General features: G+C 40.4%; 1 protein-coding gene and 1 long non-coding RNA gene across 2 annotated transcripts; both read right to left on the minus strand.

Annotated features, from left to right (window-relative positions):
- Positions 1-792: 792 nt before the first annotated feature.
- wnt7aa (wingless-type MMTV integration site family, member 7Aa) lies at positions 793-16,742 on the minus strand. Its single transcript, XM_044350289.1, has 4 exons — positions 15,839-16,742; positions 15,234-15,460; positions 12,303-12,574; positions 793-4,411 (listed from the first exon to the last, which is right to left on the minus strand). Exons 1-4 carry the CDS (start codon positions 15,907-15,909, stop codon positions 3,932-3,934), a joined length of 1,050 nt encoding a protein of 349 aa, XP_044206224.1. The 5' UTR covers positions 15,910-16,742; the 3' UTR covers positions 793-3,931.
- Positions 16,743-19,074: 2,332 nt separating this feature from the next.
- LOC122980979 lies at positions 19,075-22,976 on the minus strand. Its single transcript, XR_006403134.1, has 2 exons — positions 22,909-22,976; positions 19,075-19,796 (listed from the first exon to the last, which is right to left on the minus strand). It is a non-coding gene; the product is annotated as an uncharacterized LOC122980979 (long non-coding RNA).
- Positions 22,977-24,592: the final 1,616 nt, after the last annotated feature.

The following is a 24,592-nucleotide window of genomic DNA, read 5'->3' on the forward strand; positions in this document are numbered from 1 at the left end:
GGAACTACAGTTGGATACATAAAGCGTATATTTAAAGAGGTTTATAAGTGAGTGAGCAGAAGGAAAGATAAGATTGATAATGATAGATTGATAGAATGAAGGATAAGATAATAGGTAATAAGTATGTTTAGATATCATTTCTCTGTCTGTGACTGTGTCTTATTTCATGTTGACAGAGTAAGTTGGAAGCCACATCATTGGAGATGTGAATAGGGAAGTGCACTCTGTGAGACTCAGATAATGTTGTTGAGTTCTCAGTGACAGAGCCTTGGTGTTACTCTAACCGAGGCTGTTTGGCCAGCTGCCTTTTGAAAGCGTCACTCTATTGAGGCAAAGTTTAGCCGAGGAATGTTTTGTGCCGATTATTCCGGGAGTTAAGACCTTTTCTATTGCTCAGATTGAAATCCTTCTTGACATCCTCCCCTTCCAATTGTAAAGGCCCCTCCCCGCTTTCTTCCCATTTGCCATTTCCACAAAATAAATAGCATCCAAATTTTATCTGGGTTTTGCATGGTTACCATTTTGTTAATGGGCAGTCTGGCCTCTCGATGAGACGAGGAGAATTTTTGGGGGGCACAGTGTGGTTGTTGTAGCAACGTTAGTGAGGAGTGAATGAAGCAGATGTCAGAGTAATCCATCAGCCGGCAGCTCCAGACTCCCACTGTTCACTGAGGAACACACACTGCTGTGACACACTCTGCACCACGACCCTCAATCACGCCTATTTGACTGTGATGTGTCCTCATATAACAACCAAACTGCAAAAATGTGTATTAAACAAAAAACAATCTGTCAATTCAGAGGCAACATTTATTAACCAAAAAAGAATGAAAAGACAATGTGGTTTTACATGAAACAAGTCAACAATGACCTCTGATTTAAGAGCACTACAGCAGTTGGGTGATATAAGTTCAGTCACATACAAGAACAACCTTTAATGAGGACTGAGTAAGTACTGACTGGCACTTCACTAGAAACTCTTAATAATAACAAAACTGTGAAAAAACGCATGGCCTCTGCAACAATAGCCATGTAATTCACCCTCCTTCTATCTATTATCAACCTTTCATGATACTGTACTATCAAGACTGGTCTCTAGTGTCCCTTTTAAGGTACCTCTGATTGTTTTACATTTAAGCATTAGGGCTGGGTATCAAACCTTAGTACTTATTGAGTACCGACAGAAATGTTTTTTAAAAACAAAGTGTATAAACTTGTCAAATACTGAAATTTGGGATTGAATGCTCAGTCAGATTCTTAATCTTTTCTACTTATGCTTAGATCAGATATCTTCAAAACTTTAATTTAATTCATTATTTATTTTTGTTTTTGTATTAGTAACAAAACTCAGGTATGATATTTTCAGCATATCGGAAAACGTGAAATATGATACCCAGCTTGGTGTTCTGGTGACTTAGGAGTTAAGGTGCCAACCATAAACTGTCCCTGGTTTGTGTCCACTCAGGACCTGTTGCATGTCATTCCCTGGGATATATTGTAGGAACTGGATACCAGACTCAAAGAAGGCATCTATTCAATCGAATGAAAATTGCTCACCTGGCACATAAGACTAAAATATTTCTAGCTTCAGGGTTTGTTTCCGTATTGTGCAGCCCACTGAATGTGCGCAGTAGTGTTTCTCCAACTGGCCCCACCTACACGTTCCTGTCCGGCCCATAGACTTTACATTAAGATGACGTCACAAAAGGCTTGAAAAGAGTTTTACAAATATAAAACCTTCATGGATTAAAAATTCGTAATACAAGGCATCATAATTGACCTTATTTGCAGTTTGAGGTGTCCTACCAACAGTTTTATAGAGGTCTATAGGTAGTATATGGGGAAAATGCTTTTCAGGCCGCGGAGGATATTTTTGCTGCAATACTGTGAGTGACCACTAGGAAAATTTGGCAGCAAGGCTGAGTGGCGGCAACATATCCAGTTCTCTTTATACATCCAGGGTCATTCCTCATCTATCTTGCCCCTCATTTCCTGTCATCTTTGGACTGTCTATTAGGCATAAAATATTTATATCTTATGATACCCAGCCCTTTGTGTTAGTGATAGACTTGCACAAACTGTATATCTGTGAATCACTAGTTAATCTTATAGAGAGCCAAAGTGAAACTATAACTTTAGGTTCTCCTTGAAGTAATAATACCTCATTTGCATCACATTTGAAGTAATGCAAATTTCTAAAAATGTAGCCATAGTCAACAGTATGTCATGCTGTTCAATATGCGTAAATAGATGGAAATTGTAATCTGATAATTGTACATATTTATTTATTATTTCTGTTCTCAGCAGCCTTTAACAAACATCATTTCCCATAAGACTTTTCTGGCTTAAACATCTCAAACTCAACAGGAGAGAACAGTCGAGTGGCTTCGCTAGTCATGGCTAACCAAACAGCATGGGGAGGACCAAACAGCATTTTTTGGACAACCACAGCTAAAAAGAGGGAAAGATGACCAAGAGAGATGACTTTGGATGGATATTGTAAATAAGGGAGAAACCAACAGTTACAATGACATATTACTGGTAAAAAAAAAAAAAAAAAAAAAAAAGTACCACAGGTGTAAAGTTCTGTTAAAAATGTAGTTAGAAAATAGTTTCTGTCTGCTAACAAATGAAACCCTGTTTAACTTGGTTAAAATTAATAAAGGTTCAAATTCTAATGCCAATAAACCCCCAAAACACAGTTTGCTTTTTGAGAAACAGATGAAAGCAACCCTCTACCAGAGATAGCATTGAGTTACAGAACATTAATGGTACAGCAGCTAGCCTGCAGGTGATGCCAGGACTTTAATTCTCTAAGGTTGGATCATGTTTCCTGAAAGTAATAAATCACAATACTGCACATTTCAGTATAACATTATTATATTCTGCTACTGAGGAACAAGGCACATTTTCCAAACAGTGTTTCAGTGGGTCATTTCATTTTGCTAAGTTCAGTGACTGAACATTTAGAAATGCTAAAGAGGGAGAATATCTTACATAATGAGATAGAAAATAAATAAAAAATATTTATATAAAAATAATCTCTTACAAAATATATTCTATCAACCAACATTAAGGGGAATTTATGTCTGGAAGCTTGCGTTTGCTCCTGCTGGTGTTGAATTAGCTTGAAGAGTCAATATGGCTGCTCGGTCACAAACTCCATGACTTTCCAGACAACTAGCAGCAAACTGGAGGGCAAGTGGGACAGGAACAAGAAGGAAACAATACTATCATACCGAGCCCAGTATCAGTAGTTTAATGTTCTTCTGCTAGGCTTAGGAACAGAAGCTGCAGGGTCCCAAAAACAGTATGTCATTCAGTCGAGTTCAGTTTTGACCTGCTGTAATTTCAGACTGTTGGGACTGGGTTTACTGTGTTCAGACAGACTCAAATCAGTGTCAGTTTTCAGCTCCAGTGTTAAAGTCTTGTCAAAAAAAAAGGATAGTCACAAGAAAATGCTTTTTGCTTTTAAGTGCACTTGAAGATTTAACTAAAATGCCAGGCATCTTACACCAACCTTACTGGATTTAGTTAACAGTGAATTCTCAAAATCATCAGTAGTTTTCTCATAGAATAAATTATTAATGTAGAAAAAGAAAAAAATCAACCACTGTTTGAGGTGAGTCATGCCAATAAACTAGACCTGCAGAGAAAGCCCGGGGCATGAAATGGCGTTCAACTTAAAAGATAAAAATAAAATTTATGAGCCCATAGGTTGTCCAGTGTCATGGCAGATGTCCATTGGCATCAGTATAAACAACACAAGGTGGAGAAACCAGTTGTTGTGATTGTGAATGCAGCAAGGCAGTCACTCCACATGTTTGTATCAGCCACAGAGAATCCTTATTCTGAAACACATTAACACCAACACACACTCGCAAACAGTCCAGTCTAGCTGTGTGTCTAAAAACATGTCCAATAAATATATCTATTTACAGGTATACACCTCTGTCCTCTCACTGCAGGTGTTGCATTTGACGTAGCAGCACCACAGGAACTTGCAGTTGCACTGCCAAACGCGCGAGTACTGGTGTGTGTTATATCCTCGACCGCAGCACATCAGATCACAGCTGTTGGGTTGCTGAGCTGTTTTGTTGCACAAGCGGCCCTGCGTTCCCATGCTTCCGGTCAGAGCGTCGGCCTCGCAGTAGTTAGGCGATCTCTCGATGTAGACCAGCTCTGTGTCCATGGGCTTGCGGTAGGAGTGGGGTTTCTTGATCTTTAGGAAGGTTGGGCGCTTGTTGCGGCTGGCTCGCACCGGCTCCACGTGCACGGCATGGTTGTACTTGTCCTTGAGGATGTATCCCAGCTGGCGAAACTTGGGCAGCGTTGTCCAGCAGGTCTTAGTGGTGCAGGATCCCGACACGCCATGACACTTGCACTCCAGGTGCATGCCTTTTTCCAGGACCTGCAACATGGAGGAAAAGTTAAGATAGAACAAGGTTTCAAAGTTTTAAACTGAAAGGTGTATAGAGCTACAACTGCTCAACTGAAATCCAATCAGATTCATTCATTTAATTTCTTTTAGATCAAATGTCTATCACACCTTCATTCACTGTTAACACCTTCATAACTTCATTCATTCACTTAATTTCACTGTTAAAAACTAAAAGCTAAGAAGTTCTAACATTGCACACAATTCCCAACAGTTTGTTTGTTGCTGTCTTCTTATAATGAGCAGCTAAAAAAAGATGAGTTCACAGAAATACTCAGTCTAACATATTGCATGAATAGTTCAACAGGTTGAGACAAACGTTTTCTAGCATTCCAAATGAATGTAAGCATTCCAGAGATCTCAGAGCTGCTACAGTATGTCACCCTGTGGCTAGTAGCTCTGTATGTACCATTCTTTTACAAGACAGCATGAGCCTCAAAACACACTCCCACAAAAATGTGGACCATCTCTAACTTCATACACTCGTTTCACACAAGTTTTGGGAGGTGCCTTACATTTGTGTTTCATAAATTAAATGAAATACCTTTTAATTCCTGCACTACAAATGTTAGTAGCAACAAGGAGCGCAAGACTCACTGCAACAGCATCCATAGAAGACGTAACAAATATTCTGAATAGGCAGATCATGAAGTTTGTTTAGAAAAAGGGCAGATTGTTCATATAAATAGATTACATTTTTCACAGGGTGCAGTGAAACCACAACAAATATTATAAATATTCCTGCTGCAAAAAGACTGATCGCTGTAGTTTACAGTGAACAAGGTCATGTTGTAATTAGCATCACTCAGAAAACGCTTATACTGTAGTAACTGAAAGGTCTGATTTCATGAGCAGACCCTTTATTAAAAATTTATTTAAAAAGCATTTTTAAAAAAGATTTTTTTTAAATCCTATTTAAAAAAGTGGGTTTGGATGCATACCACATGGACAACATGTCCCTACTATTAAATTAAAGGCAACATGCCCCAAAAAATAGATAAAAAAAACTGATAGTGATGCCTAAATATTGCCTCTACAGAATGATGTTTTTTTGTTTCATGGATCATCTTGACAAACTGGATTAACAACAAAAATAGAGACCAAGCACTGTGAACTCGAAACCACCCTACATCTGTGGTTAGAATAAAATCAATCTGTTACGTTGATGAATTCAGATAGAAGCTGGATTAATTTAAGCGCATGCAGTGACTAAAGAGTCACCAGATCCAGGCATTTATAGTGAACTGACTGGCAGCAGTGAAAGGCCTTTTCATGGTTAGAGTGGAACTTTTCGGTGAGTTTGGCAAAGCAGCCTGGGTATTCTCTCCGTGCCTTGGGCTGAATGACATCAGCTAACCCTCCTTCTTCCTCACTGAGTGGGAACCCTTGCTGGCATTAGAGAAGCCTCACCCAGCTTTTTAATTATTCCACTCTGATATGGCCTCAGACTTTCTGGAGTCTCGTGGGGTAATTGTCAGAAGCCTTGGATGCATACAGCTTAGTGTGGTCATGCCCCCAAGACCTGACAAACATTTAATTCATGGAGTTCAGTCAAGTGAAATGCCAACGACGCTGCCATTGTTTGTCTAACAGAACCCCCTCTAAGCCTCCCGTGGCACCTTTTATACTATTGTTTATTCTTCTCAAGAAATTTGAAGGTTGGCACTCAAAACACACACTGACATCATCTCCAATTAAACATGAAAGCCTTACTACAATAATTACAGAGGTATTGCTTTAGTAAGTGCATATTAAGAGATTCACACACTGTATCACATTGTGACTGATGCCAGACCTCAAATATGAAGCCTCCTCCCCCCAAAGCCTAGTCCAGAGAGATGAAAGAACCACACACGACCTGACGCTATGACACTTACATGACATCTGTCTGAGCAGAGTAACTTCCCAGCCTCTCAATTTTTACACATATATTCATCTAATAAAAAGAAGTGCACACTGAGAAATTACAGAAGATATTTTTCAGGCTGTCAAACCTGAGACATCTAACATATCTGGCATAATGATAGGTACTGCAAGAACTGGTAGTTCTATAATTACTACAAGGAAACGAGGGTTTCCACATCATTATGTACATGTACATCTGTTAAAGGTTACGATTGATTGTTTAGTCTATAAAATGTCAGAAAATACTGACAATGCACATCACAATTTCCCAGAAGCCAAGACAACATCTTAAGTTTCCTTGCTTTATCTGGCCAACAGTCCAAAACAAAAAAAACACACACACTGTGTGAAAATTAAACTTGGAAAGTTGGTATGCATACTAAAAAGCTCTTGGTTTTTGGGTGTGCTGTTGATGGACACTGCTGTCCCGCAACGCCATGCACGAAGGAAACTGTCAATCTAAAAGTGAAAAGTAAGTGGTTGTGGATGATGATGAAACAGCTCCAGGAACATCTTCAGAAAACCAACGATAATTAATTTGTTTTAGGTTTAGTTGGTGGTAGCATTTTGAAGCCACAGTTTGACTGCCTTTACATAGTGTATGGATTTCATAATTTTTGCTACTACACAACAATGTAATATATGTTGATTTATCTACTGCAAAAAAATGCATACTATGAAGTAGATAGTAAAAAACTGTATACAAGTAGTATTTAGTTTGGAATTGGAACACTGCACAAGAGTCTACAGCCATGCTAGCAACTCTGTGACACAATACAACAGCACAACAGTGTTTTTAGCTAAATGTTACCATCAGTATGCTGACATATTCACATTGATAATGCAACATGCTGATGTTTAGCAAGTGGTGTAATAGACTGTTCTATGTTTTACTATGTGCTTCTGTATGTGAGGTACTGTGTCCCTCTGAGTTGCCGTAAGGCAGGATATGGTTGGTTTGATAATGGCTAACGTCCTGTTTATTGTTTTCTCATTAAGTTTACACAGTTAGACGAACCCAGTATGCTCGGTTACATTGGTGGCATCGATGTTCTTCTACGGGCCTCTGTCAGTTCTTTTCTTTGTTGGTGTCGAGCTATTATCCGCGCTGTTGATTTAGCTTTCCCACTATAGCTAGCTAGCTAAACCTGTGCGGAGCTTCAAAGACTGTGCACAACTACGTTACATGTGTTGTGGAGACGAGAACCCTTTTAAACCTGACACAGGGAGGTTCGACAAATGCTCGCCCGGCAGGGACATCAAGGTTGACTTGCCTGCCTCCTTCACTGGTGATGGGAGCAAGAGTTTCCTCAGCTGGGTGAGGCAGTTGGAGGAGGCATTTAGAGGTGGTCATCAGTGCAATTATGGGAGGTGGCAGCGACTGTAGTAGTAAGCTGGTGAAGATTCTTCCTACTCGCCTCAGCAATTCTGCTTATCTGCTATGGGACAGCTGTCCTGTTGCAGTCAAATCAGATTATGCTGCTGTTAAAGAGAGAGTTGGAGTGGTGTTTAGACAGAGACAGTTTATGGACCACTTCAGGGCCAGCCTTCCTCACATGTGCACTCCTGGTAAGAGCTTGGAGGTGTATGCCACTGACGTGAGCCGGCTGGTTGTGGAGGCACACCCAGACTACGGGGACATTGCGCAGAGGGAGGAGAAGTTTCAGCACTTTCTTGTCGGCCTGGACCCGACATTAAAGGCCAAGTGTCTGGAGCAAGGTGCCACACAGGGTGTGACCTGGAGGAGGCTTTGACCGTGGTGGAGCGATGTGAGAATGCCAGGGTAGCTTTGCAAAGAGGCTGTGTGAGTACATGCGCAGGTGCCTAACTGGGTGAGAATCCATCTCTGCAAAAAGATGTATGGTGAAAACCGGAGACTGAGGGCGTGGAACACTGATGGGGGGAGCGAGGATTCCACTTGCCCTCTGGAGGGCGCTGTAGCTACAACTGTGCTGAGATGGGATGCCAGTGAAGGGGTTCCTGTGATGTACACCATGGTTGCTCTCCTGATCGTGGGTAGTTTCCACCTCGGTGGGGCCACCTGTTACAAGGCCATCGCCCAGACCCAGGTATATCCACCACCTCTAAGCTGCCAGGAGGTAGGACCCTATTCCAGGCTGGCATGCCCGATGTGAGGAGCCAAGGAAGCACAGTGTGCATTTCCTATCACTGCAGCAGGACAATGTCAGTCCCCACCCTGCTGAACTGGCCCCTGAGAAAGAACTTTATTGAGTTCCGTGCAGTAAATGGAAAAATGTTGGATACGTTGGGCACCGGTTACCCTGGCGTAGGCCCCACCTGCTGGCAGCACACTTTCCATGTGCTGAGGGAATCCACCCAGAGTGTTCTGCTCGGCCATGCACTGCTGGACTTAGGGCTAGACGTGTTACAGTTATCGGACATTACTTTGCTCCTGCTTCGGGGTGGTGAGTTGGTTCCTGAATGCTGTAGTTGGTTCCTGAATGCTGTAATGTGTCCCTTGCTGATGTCATGACCATTCCCCCTCTGAGTGAGGCCCTTGTGCCAGTGAATGTTTTTTCGCCTGGTGGTGCTGGCTTGCCTGCCGCAGACTCTGAGGCCTATCTGGAACCTAACATTCTGGAGACAAGGGAACTGGTGGTTGCTCATACATTAATAGTGTGAAAAACGGTGTCATTAGATCGCATCCTCAATCCCACAGGGGAGGTAGTTGAGCTCAAAAGGGGGTTGCTCCTGGGTGAATTTTACCCAGTTGGAGGAACTGACATTATAGCACCCCCCTGTCCCACTGGTGTGGATGTAGCCACACCGCCAGCTGCTGCAGTTCCTGTCATTATGGACGGCTTACCTATCATAGTGCAGCAGAAGGCAGAGTTGTCAGAACTGCTGCAGAGGTTTACTAGTGTTTTCAACCTGTCGGACAGAAATACAGGCAGGCACAAACTAGTTAAGCATCAGATTAGGACTGGTGACCATCCCCCTACCAGGCCATGTGCAAACCATGCATCTCCTGAGAAACAAGCTGAGATTGAACATCAGGTGGCTGGTCTGCTAACTGATGGGATTGTGGAGAAGAGGTGTGGGCCCTGGGCATCCCTGGTGGTGTCAGTTAGAAAGAAAGGGGGAAGTGGAGATTCTGCATTGACTGTCTTGGTCTCGACCCCTCGTGACAATCAAGGATTTACACCACCAATAAGTGGATGACTCATGGGAGGGGGTGATACCCTGGCTGGGGCCTTGATGCCCTGGCTGGCTCATCCTGGTTCAGCAAACTTGACTTTTCAAATGGCTACTGGCAGGTGGAAGTGGCCAAGGAGGACCGAGAGAAAACGGCCTTTACGACAGGAAGGAGCTTGTACCAGTGGCGAGCCATGCCTATGGGTCTAACAAATTCTCTGGCCACTGAATCATTTGGTATGGAAAAAGGTGCCCTTTGAGTGGACGGCTGAGTGTGAGGCAGCTTTCACTTACCTCAAGGTGCTCATCTCCTCTCCGGTGGTTATGCTGCCCAACTTTACACTCCCTTTCATGATCTACACTGACGCTTCTAAGGACTCAGTTGGGTTGGTGTTGGCACAGGATGGTGAGGGACTAGAAGAGGTCATAGCCTCTGTCGTAGAATGAGAGCTATGGGCTGTAATGTGGGCTGTGCGCAAATTCAAACACTATGTTGGACTATCTACATTCTCCATCATAACAGACCATCGCCCTTTGCTGGACTTCAGGCACATGGCTATTCATAATGACCCCACTGGACAGAGCAGTAGGTGGATTTTGGAGCTGGACCCATTTGACTGGGTCATGGTTCATAAGTATGGCTTCCACCATAAAAACGCTGACGCTCTAAACCAGCACCCACTCTGCCACTGCCTGCACAGACTGTTCTTGCCATTCCTCCTTTCTTCACATCCTCCTGCCTTAGAGTGTTTGCTGCTGGACGTGCTATAACATCTTATTAAGTTTACACAGTTAGGTGGACCCAGGGCGCTCGGTTACAGCAGGTATAATATTTCTAATCTTAATTGAGCCAGTAAGCATGCTAACATGTGCTAATTAGTACTAACTGATGGGAATGCCATTAGTTTTGCAGATATAAACCAAGGTATTTGACAAGTTACAATTTCTACTTGATGGCGCTAGATTAAAAGTCATCACCATATACATGACAATTCATGGAATGATATAAGAAGCTGTGCTATTTAACAACGTGTACATAATTTAATATTCAGGACACATGAACTGCAGATATGTGTACATTAACATTTAAAATCTGACTCTTTTACTTTCAGCCAGCAAATCATTACACTTAGTGTTATCAAGGATTAGTGTAGTAAGATTACCTCGGACTTCCACTGATCTATCAGTTGCTTTTCCAACAGATTGCTTTCTTGTGGGGCCATTTTGTGACTAGTCCTGTACTTTCTATTGATCTGTCATTTGGTTCCCTACATCTTGCCATGGGTAAACAACATCAGAGTCTGGCTAATGCACTCCCAGATGGTCATGGTTCCAAGTTCACCTCACTGCGCATCTTGTCAGGCACTGTTAGCTCTCGACTCTACATTGTTTGTGTTCTCTAAATGACTGTAGGATCTTGCCTTGACCACACTTTGTCCTCACTGGCTCCTGATGTCACTGTACTTCAACTCATCCTTTAATTAACTCTCATTTGCCCAGTTGATGTACAGTACTCTCTCACTGTGTCATTGTCAGTGTATTTAAAGCTGTCTCATATGCAAAAACGATAAATGCCTCAGAGTTAAAAAAGAATATATATAGCATTACCTCAATTTAACTAGAATTATTCAGTTGAGCTTGACAGGTCATTTAGAACATTTAGTTTTTTAGCTTTAGTCCTAGAGGTAGCCAGAATCATGGAAAGTTTGAACATCTACAGTTCTATGAGCAAACTCAATCAGCTGATGAGGACTGTGTGTATGGTCAAAAGCTCCAGAACAAGCATGCAAGTGGACAATGAGTTGAGGTTGGTAAGGGATGCATAATATTAGTAGTTGAGATGAGGTACAGTACAGTGGGGTCCATACTAAACATAGTGCAAAAGTAGCACAAGCAGAGAAGAGTCATAAAGTTAGCAAACTGACCCAGTAACGTCTGTTATACAGCATCATCTATCTAAAGATTGCTAACAGTAGCTAACATTAACCATCATAAGCTATTGGTCATACCAGACCAAGTAAGGCTGTATAAAGTGAATTGGAAAGAGGTTTGATTGCTCATAAATTTAACTTTTCATTTTTAAAAGGAGAACACAACATTATTTGTACTTTCAAAATTTAAATAATGTTGCTTTAGACCTCAATTTAGCAAAATAACTTTTGCTCTGTACTGGTGCTTAATTAAACAGTCGCAGTGAAACCATATTTCTGCAACAGCATCCTCCAAAGCAAATGAATATGCCCAAATTATTGCAACTTAAAATGATCTGACTTGTCCTTGTGTATGCTGGAACAGCCCTGCAACCCTTCATCATAAGATTAATAGATAGATTTATAGATTTATGCATGCATGGATTTCTGGATACTACCTGATTTGTCTAGATTTTTTTACCACTCATTCTTGCAAAGCTCCATACACAGTTAACCTGAACGTTCATAATTAAAATGCTTTCAAGCACTTCTTCAACAGCTACGCTTTCTATGTTTCTCTGTTCATTTGTTTCTTTATGTATACTGGATTTTAAACTGCTAACAGTCTCACATAAGGAGAAATATAGTGTGCAGTGCACTCTTACAGCAGGTGGTTTGATAGAAGTCAAACTGGTTAGAGACCACGAGTTGGTGAGTGGTTCTAAATGTAGAGGATAAATCATTACATATGAATTCATTAGATTCTGTCACCGAGTGCTCCATTTTTTCTGACCCTGAGCACCTACTGTAAATGACTTATTTTCAGGTGATTATGACATAATAGTGCAATGGGCTTGAGTTTAACAATAGACTTTAAAATTACACAAACATACCTTGCGTCCCACTTCATTGTTGTGTAGATTCATGAGAGTCCTGGCATTCTGCTTAATCTCCCGTGCATCCACAAACACTTTGGAGAAGCCCAGGCCGTAGTGTATGTCTGCAGAGCAGCCACCCCACTTCCAGCCCTCCTCCTGGTTGTAGAAACCCTGTTTCTCCTTGTCACAGCTGCAGCCGCTCAGGCTTCCCTGGGTGCAGGCCGCAGTGACTGCATGGGCAATGCCGGCAGCAATGATAGCATAGGTGAACGCAGCCTCCTTACTGCCTGCGATAGAGAAAAGACATTTTTAATCACAATTACCGACAACAGGATTCAGTGTTTCAGGCACTGTCAAGCCTCCTTACATACCTGGCATAGCTGCCTCAAACCAAATCATAAAATACATGGGTCAAGCCAAGTAGAATACATTAATCAAGCTCTCTTAAAACTGATAAACTTCAGGAAAAAGCTCTGCATCTTGCAGAAAATATGATGGAGCAGTTTGGAACAGGAGAAAGCTCTACTACAGGAAACTAAGTCTAGAAAAGCAGTTTCATTGTCTTTATGATGATTTATGATCAAAGAACCTTCAGGTGGCTGACTAGTCTTCAAATCTCACAACAGTTAATATACTGAATAGATGTGATTGGTAACAATGTATGTTTGAGATGATCCAGTGGGAGACATTGCGGCATCATTCTGGCCCTTGTCCCAGCTGCCGTCATCCTGGGATCCACCCTGTGGAGGTGAATCTGAGAGGCATGCAGAGCCTCCCTACATGGACGGATTTCCACCCCATAAATCTGAGTGCTTCAGGTCAACTGCGTTTTTTAATTAAAATGGAGATAATGCCAGTCGGAGCGCAAGTGGAAACCATCCAAAATTGACCATAAGTTACAAAAAGGCTCCAATAAAGTCATCATCTTTAACAATTAAACCCACAGAAACATTTTCGACATTTAAGGTCAATGTTCTCCTTCATCCACTGAAATTTATGGGCGAATGTAGAGCCTCGCTGGAACACGTGGACCTGGAGGACAATTTAAAGCAGCATTCTGGCACCCCATTTGTAAACTGAACATATTAACTATTACATAATTTGCTAATTCAAACACTCTGATTTGCCTTTACAACCAGTACAGAAGACACCAGTACCTGCAGTGAGTTACTTCAAGTAGCCAACTTGGTGGGTGGGGAGGATACTTGATCCTAATGCCAAAATACTGTACATTGCTGCATCCCTGCCAACAATAATCCCAAATTTATGTATTCTGTCAGTTATCAGTGTTCCAGTCTGCTGAAACAAAACAATGGGTTCAGACAGACTCTGTGCAGGGCAGCTGGACCACTCCAGCCAACCTGCTGTCTCCTGGAATTCAGCCTTCTGGTCGACATTTGGTTAAAATTTGGATTCTAAAATTCTGAAATGTCTTGTGTTAATGAAAGGCATATAAACACCTCTGTCTGAGTCTTGTTTAAATCTGATGATATGCAATAAAAAGTGTAGTTGCTTCACTGAAGCAGCGTTTTAAAATCATTCTACATAAATCATCTTCTGCTAAAGCTGCAAAACCTGGAGGTAAATTTATAAACCTAGAAGAAAGTAGTTGTCTGAACTTGAAGCTTCTGGGGGGAAAATATTTTATGAACATACATGATGGTTTGGCTGAAAGTAGATGGAGATCTGGATGTTACAAGCATACTTGACTAGAGATTTTTATGTCTCGTCTCAATCATCACAATCAGAGCTCATTTAATAAATTGTGAAGATGGGGAGCGATATCAGTGTTCATACTGACCTATCAGGCACTGGCCCACTCATTCATACATCAAACTATTCATATTGCAGCTGTTAACAACTATGTGCATCACATTTAATCAGACTGACAAAGCAAACATGTCAGTCTGATTAGCCTGTGCTCATTTTCATTGCAGCTTACACCACAAACATTTCTGGCAATATAATATAATATAAAGCCTTCATGTACAATGCAGCAATCAAAGTAAATTAAAGGCTTCAACAAGATGTGAGCTGTAATCCTTCATGACACCTGAAGTGAAAACTGACACCCAAGCTGTGCATTTCTGCATGTCTCTGAGATGACAGGGTGAACTTCACGGACAAGACATTGGAAAACTGGCGTTTTAAATATGATTCTCCCTTTATTTCCGCAGTCCTGTCTCTAGAGCAAGCATCGCCTCCAGCCTTATTCCACATACAGGATAAAATCTGCGGCTTATTTTCCCACCAAGAGCAGATGCACAGAGTCTGAGCTTCAGATTCGCAGACATTTGTCAAAGTGTCAGAGGTCGAGTACCTCAGAGGAATATCTTTTTTTAAAACTATTTTTGGACACATTGTAGCTCGTTGTCCAGTTTTTTCATTCACTTGCTTAGATACTGTAAACAGTGAAGTTAACATACAACTCTTAAATACATCTTAAAGCATGCTGTGTGCACCTTTATCAAGTTGCTGGTGTAATGTAGTGCAGCAATCAAAAAAATAAAACGCTTTATTTTTAATATAAGGTTTTTTAACTTTAAGTTAAAATCTTGTGAGGACTGTAACTATGACGATAAGGCATGCTGAAATGTTTCAACAATTTCTAAGATGAAGTAAAGCTCTCACTTTAGGAAGCTTTCAGTATATTATTAACCTTTGAAAACAACATTTTCATATATTACAAGTGTCAGTAGAAAGGTATGAACTACTATAGAAATATGAATCTACATACAATGCTGAGAGTAATGCAATAAGATCACTTTAAACTCAGTAACAGGCCCATCACAGAACCCCATAGAATACTGAAGGAATACAACAAAAATGCCTGCACTAAACACACCAGTGATTCAATACCATATGTAGATTTTTTCAGACTTATTACCGATCTAATCTTATTACAGGTGTACAACATGTTAAAATTAAAATCTAAGTACAACTTACCCACTCTGAGCTCTTTCCCGAACACGGTCCTCTCTCCCAGGGCCGAGCAGTTCCATCGTCCGTGTCTGAACTGGAACTGGCACTCATTGATCCCCATCTGAACTCCCTCTCCGATCACTATGATCGCGTCGGGTCGGCTCTGACAGATAGTCCTCTGACGGGGGGCCAAGCCGGGGATTTTATTGCATATGATGCTCGCTCCCAGCGCAACCACTGACGACAAACCCCTGCGGTGGAAGCGAGAGATTAAAATATGGCATTTTTCTATGGAAGTTCTGCAGGTGTTTCTACATACACCCTCCATTGGAGGAGATAATCTGACTTTAGACATATTTAAATATCTGCAGGTGTGCTGATGGGCTTTATAGTTAGACTTACTTATACTGAATGCATTTTTTTTAAAAGGGCAATTGATGTATACCCCACTTGCAGTGGAACACAGACTTCACTTTGGGGGCCCCTCATTTGTCTACAGGTCTGAAGAATCTTTATTAAAAGCCCCAATTTCTTAATTTCAGCAACATTTTTCCTACATTGACCTCAAAATCTTAAACACCTCTGTGTGATAAAGTGCAGATAACCAGCAGGCCATCCTAATAACTCACCCGATTTTCAAATAGACTATTCCAAGGCACAGGAAAAAATGTAAAATCCACCGCCGTGTCTTCCTACTCATGGTGCTAAACCCAGCCGCTGGATGAATGCTCTGCTGTTGCAACAAGCAGCTTTATTTCTCTATCGAGTCCCGCGGGATCTCCAGGTGTTCCGGGCTGCAGGGGTGGATAAAGCTCCTCGGGAAGAACCAGAGTTTGTGGAAATGCCTTCGTCCTGATTTCATTTGGTAGGTGTCCGATGGTGTGAGCCTGTGGTGGAGCATTGGGGCTGTTGTTTCCAGGTAAGCAGCTCGGCTCCTCACTGATCACGCTGAGTGAGTATATGAGTGTGTGTGTATGTATGTGTGTGTATGTGTATGTGTATGTGTATGTGTGTGAGTGTGTGTGTCTACCTTTTCTATCAGGGCGTGTTCTGCGGAGGATCTGCCTCTGAGCTGCTCACACACTCTCTCAGCCTGCAGGTACACGCTCAGCTCATCTGTCCGTGTATCTGACGCACACACGCTCACAGCTCAAGTAACAATCCAGTCAGATCTTCATACTTGTTACATGTTACTGAGAGAGCAAGTCACCTCCCGGACACTTCCCTGCATCATTCAGCGCTCACTTGCATGTCCTCCCGGCCACTGAACGGTAGCCTGTCTGACAGACAACCACCCACCGGCACTTTTTATTTATTTTCCAACAATAAACGCTCCTCCCACCGATCCATGTTTATCTTGGCACTTCTAGAGCCCCATCTCCGTCAGATCACGTTTCATTTGCTGAGATTTGCGCCTCAAATCTCAAACTATTAACACAACAAGAAGCTAAGTACATTTACCCAAGTACTGAGCTGAAGGACAAGTTTGAGGTACTTGTACTTTACTAGAGTATTTCTATTTTATGGTACTTTTACATCACAGTGAAAATATTGTTCTTATTACTTAATATTCATCTAGTATAGTTACTTTACAGAAAGAGTCATACTATACATGTCATCATCTTATGAAATACGATTTAATACTGTTATAGCAACATAATCCAACATTATAATCAAATAATAGGGGCCATTCTGCATAATGAGTCATTTTACTTTTAATGTTTTGAGCTCATTTTGTTGATAGTATTTTTACTTACTCACTACAGTCTATAAAGGTTCTGAGTACTTCTTCTCTCACTGCATAACAGATCCGCATCTTAATTCACATTTTCCATCCATGTGTGTTTTCGACAAGCTGGTGCACATGTTGTCTGCCAAATGTCATTAACTCAAGAGACTTTAAATCAATAAATGCTAATTAGAATGGAAAATACAAACTTCACAAACGAAAAGAATGTAGAAAAAAAAATCAAGCGGACTATTGAATACAATCTGGTTTAATCATATTTCACCAGAGCAGCACATCACAAAGGGAAAAAATGAGTCTAGCTTTATTTGTTTAATTACTGTAAATCCAGCCCAACAATAACAGGTATAATAAGCAGCTTACAGCACGAAACAGCTGCACAGCTATTAGTCTGGATCAGATTTTCTCATCATTTATGACTAATAATTCTTCGGTGATTTACAGACTCCATGGTGGTCTTCTGTTGGGAAGATGATTAGACTTGTCAAAGGACTATAACACCATCTGCTGGCACAGCTGTGTAGCTGCTATCATCTGTCTGAACTGCATGGCTGCATTCACCTGTCTACAGGGCCCCTGCTGTCTCCATACAGCCATCAGTACAAATACTGTAGATATCAGCTTTAATATATTTTACACAGACGGTCAGAAACCAACAAGTTGTGCTGGAATAATACAACCAGGCTCCAGCTTTTCTTTCTGACAATTGGTTTGTGGTAATTTGATGAAACACAACATTGTTGAGGAAAACGCTCCATGTGAGCACAATATAAACCAAGTACATGTTGTGTGGTCCCTCTATTAGACACTAGTACAAGATTATGTAATAATGCAGGATCTAGTTGATATTATACTTTAATACACATAACCAAGCAAATCAATCATCTTATCAAAAAGCAACTGACACAGTGAATCTGGGACTACTGGGATCTCGGAGCAGTTGTTTTGCCCAGTTGGTGATCCATCCTGTGTGTAGGGTAAGATTTACACTAAAAGTCATATTCATTAAGGAATTTTCATACTTTCAGGACATTCACTAACCAATGATAGCCTACATACTCTACTTCATAATATGCTGAATACATCATAAGAGAAAATCAGATCCATCAATGACAGATTATGAAACCATTTTTTTCTTATGATTTTACTGCTGTGACATTGTGGATTTTGACTGAGCTACAACTGAACAGTTATAAAATGATCCTGATCATAACTTGAATAGGACATGATATTATTTTACATTATAAGTTTAGCCAGAAGTGTGATATTCACAGTGATGGAAAGTAACCACTCACATTTATTCATCCAGGGTCTGAGCAGACTGAGTGTGACATCTTTGTTGTTTTCCAGTCAGGTGATGTTGCTTCTGATGGGGCGGGACTAATTACAGCTTTATTAGTACAGCTGAACAGAACAGAGCTCAGACCATGTTGTTTGAGTATTTCCATGTCATACTACTTTATATTTCTACTTCACTACATTTCAGATGGAAATATACTTGTTGCTCTGCTAAATATATTTGTAATGCTTTACTTTTTGAGTCAGTCATTTCCGGGGTTGTTTCCTGGAAAGAATGATGTAATCTGGTTGTAATCATGTGGGAAATGGAACTCTACTTGAAAGAAAAGCTCTGTTTAAACCTACGCATGTATTCACTTATTGTTGGAAACTTTGTTATAGATTTGTTTGCTTGCACATGTAGACATGTTTCAGATTTTTGTGTTCAGCTGACCTACTCATCACTAAGACTCAAGGTTAAACAAGCAACAAATTCATTTGCTTATATTTTCTGTATAGTTAGTTTTAAAATACATATAACCCCTATCTGGAAAATTACAGAGCCAAGACATAAAGTGTGACTGATTCGTTTGTTTACATGTCAGAAACCTGAAAGAGGTTTACTTGAGGGTTTAGTCAAGTTTCATATTGTTGTTGTTTATAATACCATGGATTGCTTTACAGAGGACTATCCAACAAAAAACTTACGATTAGCTGCAGTTTGATCAGGTAGTGTTAAAATGTTGCTTACACATTGATGCATCAGAGATAAAAAATCTATTATAATATATAAGAGGATCTGAATGTTAGTAATTCAGTATAAAGCTAATCAACTATGAGTTTTCCATATTATATCAGATTTTATTATACAGCTCAAGAGAGTGCAAAAAGAGGCAAGTAAGTTTATGTTTACACTGACAAAATGTAAAAAAGAAAAACAACATTTACATCATAGCAGATTCCATTTATGAACCACAATATGTACTATAGAATAAGAACTTCCATAAAACTGATACACAACATGTTTAGTGATCACAGAGGAAACATGCAGTTGTCAGTTACATCCTGGACATCTTTAAAAAAAAGGTCTGAACATCTGGTCTGTATGAATAACATTTATTAGAAAGAAAGAGAAGAGATGCTGCTCCTCAGGGAAGGCAATAGATTGTATAGTTATCACCGAAACAGGGCAAAATCACTACCCTACAACTATACAATCTACTACCTCACACTGCATGAACAGCTAGATTAAACTGCTGTATAAAGACACTTCTGGATCCGGAAAACACTGATGTGAGAAAACTGGAATTAAGGAAGCATGGAGGGGCGACAGAGACGCGTCTTTGTCACTTTGAGAAAGACAGTAGGCTGAATAGTTATCTCCCAGTGCGGGTGTGACCCTAAAACTATACAACCTACTACCTCATCCCACAGTGCAAACTGAGCTGTTGAGCTGCAGTGAAAGAGCAGGCCCATTTAATGATGAAGAGCCTCCTCAACACCACAGAAAAGCACCAGCTGAATCCAGATCTCCTGACAGGACCAAATGCTGAGGCCTCACACTGTGGAGAGAGATGGATGGAAGAAATTTAACACATGAGGAAAATTCACAACAGGTATAAAAGCAGCAATTTCCAACTCTTAGGTGTTAAGTGGGAAAAATACAACTGAATAGATGCCTCAAAGAAACACTCTGATAGAGATGGACTGATGTGCACTTGTGTGATCAGATTATTCATTTTGCATGAGATGAAATTGAGCAGTGAAGTAGCATTTGAAAAAAAGTCATGATTCAGTGCCAAAACTGGAACTAGTATCAAAAAATGTGGATGATATCCAGCACTGCTCTGAGTCCTCTTCCAAGACAACTGTGGTCCTGTTTGTTATGAGTAAGAAGTTACTGTGATCTGAGCCAACAAGAATTTAGTTTTATGTGAATAAAGATACAGATGGTGACAAAAACTGTAAGACTGAATAAACTGTAGTCTGTTCCAAGCCAGTTTAAGTTCATACAAGACTGTAAGAGCAGCAGGATGGAGAGCAGGCGGTTAAATGTTGGGCAGTTCAGTACCACGGACAGCAGCTGGCAGCGGAGCGTTATTATGCTGCGAAAACACTTTAAAGACATCCAGACAAAACGCTATGTTTACCTCAGCTGTCCACACTTAGGCTGCATCTAACGATTATTTTCATTATCATTATTCTACCACTTAACATTTTTCTAGTTTAAGCGATAATTTGTGTCCGTAAAGAATGTCCATCCAAAGTTTTCAGAGATATTCTCCAAAATGTCTTGTTTTGTCCCAAAACCCAAAGATATTCTGTTTATTATTATAGAGGAAAATAACAACAAGGAAATATTTACATTATGAAGGCTGGAACCAGTGATTTATTTATTCATTTTTTTTGCCATTTTTGCTCAATAAATTGTGAAATGACAACAATTAGCAAAATCCTTTCTGATTACTTACTTTTCTGTCCATTGACTAATTGATTCTTCGTTGCTGCTCTTGTCAACACCTTTTCTTGTCAAAGATTACTGAACATATATTAAAATGTGCACCCAGAGTTAATGGTGTATGGTTGGAGACAACTGGTTCAAACATTTGATGAATTTCAAATGTTCTTAATACCTTGATCATGTTAGATAATGTCCTTTCTGATAACTACAAAGATGAACAAATGATATTGAAAAGAAGAAGTGAATGTTCCATTCAGTGACTGGACCTAAACTCATTCATATCTGGGAACAGTCTTCACTTTATTGACTTGTTTCAACTGTAAAGATTTAGCTGGAACTGTAATTATTACATTTGATGATATATGATATTAGGCTTATTATGTTTCAGGGAAAAGAAGCAGTGGCGCTACATCACACAGCAAAGACCACAGATTTCATTATTGAAGTTATGATTAAATTGTCATTTAATAACTACATTGATAAGGATCTCTCTGATTCAGCTCAGCTGGTGATGGGGACTAAAATTGAGAGTAATTTTTTTCATATATCAATGAAGGCAATCTGTCAATCATTTCCGCTATGAAATGTCAAATTTCCCAAAGCCAACGATGACTTTTCAAACAGGTTATTTGTCTGTCCACTAATCTAAAACCAAAATATATTCAATATGTAATGATATAAAAACACTCCTAACGTTTGAGAGCCTGGAACTAGATCATGTTTAGCCTTTTAACAATTCATTGATTTTAACTGAATCAAAATGATTGTGTATAGTAATGTGTAGATTGATGTTTAGTGGATTTTCTAATCTGACTGATTGATTCAGTACTAAAAGCAAATATTTGCTTGAGCAATGAGAAACTTCTTATTTTGGACCGAGTTCTAATACAACATCAGCCACAAGCTTTAAACTAAAGGAACAAGTCTGTTCCTGCGTTCCCTGTTATTACTAAACCCACTCTGACAGTAAAGACTGCTTTTACAGCTGGCAGCAGGTAGGCCAGCTTCCCACATTCTCTCTGCCTCCAACCACCTCCACCCACCCTCCTGTATCCTCCACACACTCTCCTGTAACCTCCACCCAACATCCTGTAACCTCCACTCAGCCTCCTGTAACCTCCACCCAACATTCTGCAACCTACACACACACACACCTGTAAGCTCCACCCAACATCCTGTAACCTCCACACACTCTCCTGTAACCTCCACCCAACCTCCTGTAACCTCCACTCAGCCTCCTGAAACCTCCATACACTCAACTGTAACCTCCACCCAACATCCTGTAACCTCTACACACTCTCCTGTATCCTCCACACACTCTCCTGTAGCCTCCACCCAACCTCCTGCAACCTCCACCCAACATTCTGCAACCTACACACACTCTCCTGTAAACTCCATCCAACACCCTGTAACCTCCACATACTCTCCTGTAACCTCCACCCAACCTCCTGTTACCTCCACACTCTCTCCTGTAACCTCCATCCAACCTCCTGTAACCTCCACCCAGACTCCTGTATCCTCCACCCAGACTCCTGTAACGTCCAAGCAAACCCAGATGTTCCTCAAATGTCCGTTTGAGAGGAAGCAACCCTCAAACCCAGAAAGCTGTCTGTCCATTGTTGTCCTAGAACACTAGAAATACTCTTTTATATGTGAGGCTGTTCTGTTACCAAGATAGTTTGACGAGCTCTTTACTTAGGGTGGGTCTAGAGTAAAATATGACATCAGCAACTCTTAAATTCAGATAGAAAGTCAACAGTTCTTCACACTCGGAGCTGGACGAGTCACAACGACACTCCTTCTACAGGGAATGGGCGCTAGCTTGCTAGCTAGTAACTTACTTATAATCAACCAACATGACTGGGCATAAATAACTAGCTAACTAGCTAACTGGATGTTCATACCCGTGTGAAGGTTTCATTAAATGTAGTAATTATAAGCATGTAAGTGCCCTCACCGTCGCACCGCACTGTGCCAGCTACGTCAGTTAACCACTCCTTACAACTTGCTAGCCAACGCAATCGAGCTAACAGCTAGCTAGCAGCACGTTCCAGCATGGTTGTCCAGACAAGCAAGCGTCGGATAAAAGTGCAGCAGTCGGCTCCCCGCTACAGAATAACACCAGGTGTCATTGTGGAGTGTTTTAAACGTTACATGTACCGGCATTAAAGTCAATTCAATAAAAAAATGTGTCATTAATACAGTGTACCCACCTGTCTGCCATGTCGAAATTCTCCTCCACCCTCTGACTGCGTCTTCGTCCTGGGTTGCTGCCGCAGCTTACAAGGAGCTTAAAGGCGCATCACCGCCCCCTGCTGTCCGGGGTGTAAACTACAGCAATAACGCCTCCAGACTTCTATTAAGATATATATATATAAAAAACTCTGCTTGGAACAATAAAATGTGTCTGATAAGTTTTTCCACAAAACAGGTACCAACAAAAAACAGTTAAATACCACTTAAAAATCTTAAAAATGGCATCTAGTTCTTCTCCCTCATTTAAAATTCCAGAATCCATAAATATGGAACTATATTTCATTTCAAAAGTTTAACTTCTAGATACAATATGTCTCCTACTTCACTGTAAAGTTCATTCTCAGTGTTTGTGCACTGGAGGCATCAAGTTTACACACCACACTTGTGTAAGTTGAATACTGGACCAGGATTGGCTCCAAACCAGTTCTGATGTCACAAATCATGCTTATAGGCCCGCCCCTTAAAATCATATTTTCAATGAGCACAGAGAAGCTTTTCACTTTCAGCAGATGAATGTTAAAACAACCTTCTTGTGTCAAACTCTGCACATACATCATTCTGCACAGTGAAGCTCAAACATCCAACTGTAGGAACAAGAAGAAAAAGATATTTTTGAGAAACAGGGGACTTAACTAATTATTTCATAATAAATACAGACCATATCCACATGCACTTCATCCAGATTAATTTTAAATTCACTTGCTTGATTTTGTGATGTTTTCTTTCACATGATGAAGCTCATCTCATTACACCCCCCTTTTATTTGATAATTCCTGCAGTGAATGTATTGTCCTCTTGACAGTGTTTATATAGGGATGTTGGATTTTCCCCCATAATCTGTTTCATGTTAATAACTTAAATCCCATAACAATTAGTTAACAGATTCAATTTTTTTTTAAAAATTCTAATTCTAAATCTAATTTCAGTGATTTAATCTTCTCATAGGGGTAGGGGACTGGATGAAACAAAGAAATGCTTGTGATGCAAAAGCACCTTGCAGTAGATCGAGACCAATAAATCTGCCAAACAATACAATATCAGCCAATATTAGCTTCTCACAGACATAAGAGTATTAGTATATACTGTATATCAGCTTATAAGTGACAAGACACCGCAGTACTGAAATGCCAGATATTTTTGACTAGTTAAGAAACAGTGATTGTTGATTTTCAACAAGCGTGCACTAACAACTGTAAAATGTCCTGATATGAGGAAAATGTTACTGAAAAACACAAATTGGCCATGCTATGATTCTAATGGATGTCAATCATGAATTTATCTAATGAGCTGAGATGTTATAACCAAGAAATGACAATAACATAGGTGAAATGAAACCAACAATCTTGGAGTTATAGAGGATTAGGTGGTGATGATCATTATACATTACAACTGATGTTTTCTACTTACTTAATGGACGACATCATAAACACACAATCACACACAAGTTTCTCATTTCTAAAAGCCAATTCATTCCAAAGTTACATCTTCAAGTGAGGTCTTCATGTCAAAATGATGTCTCTGTTAATGACTCAATGTATTGCCTTTTACTTTCATCAATTACAATAATGCACAAACTCTATTTTGTGAGTAAAGGTCTGAAGAAGACATCCTTTGATCCCAAAAAAGCTATTTTGCACATTT

Source organism: Thunnus albacares, chromosome 4 (genome assembly GCF_914725855.1).
Source record: "Thunnus albacares chromosome 4, fThuAlb1.1, whole genome shotgun sequence".
NCBI lineage: Eukaryota > Metazoa > Chordata > Actinopteri > Scombriformes > Scombridae > Thunnus > Thunnus albacares.

Excerpts from the sequence above, each read along its gene's own strand:
- wnt7aa (XM_044350289.1), bottom strand. The coding sequence starts at position 15,909 with ATGAGTAGGAAGACACGGCGGTGGATTTTACATTTTTTCCTGTGCCTT. Across the intron at positions 15,461-15,838 it reads ATAGTCTATTTGAAAATCGG|GGGTTTGTCGTCAGTGGTTG; the intron begins GTGAGTTATTAG and ends CTTCCACCGCAG. Across the intron at positions 12,575-15,233 it reads CGGGAAAGAGCTCAGAGTGG|GCAGTAAGGAGGCTGCGTTC; the intron begins GTAAGTTGTACT and ends TCTCTATCGCAG.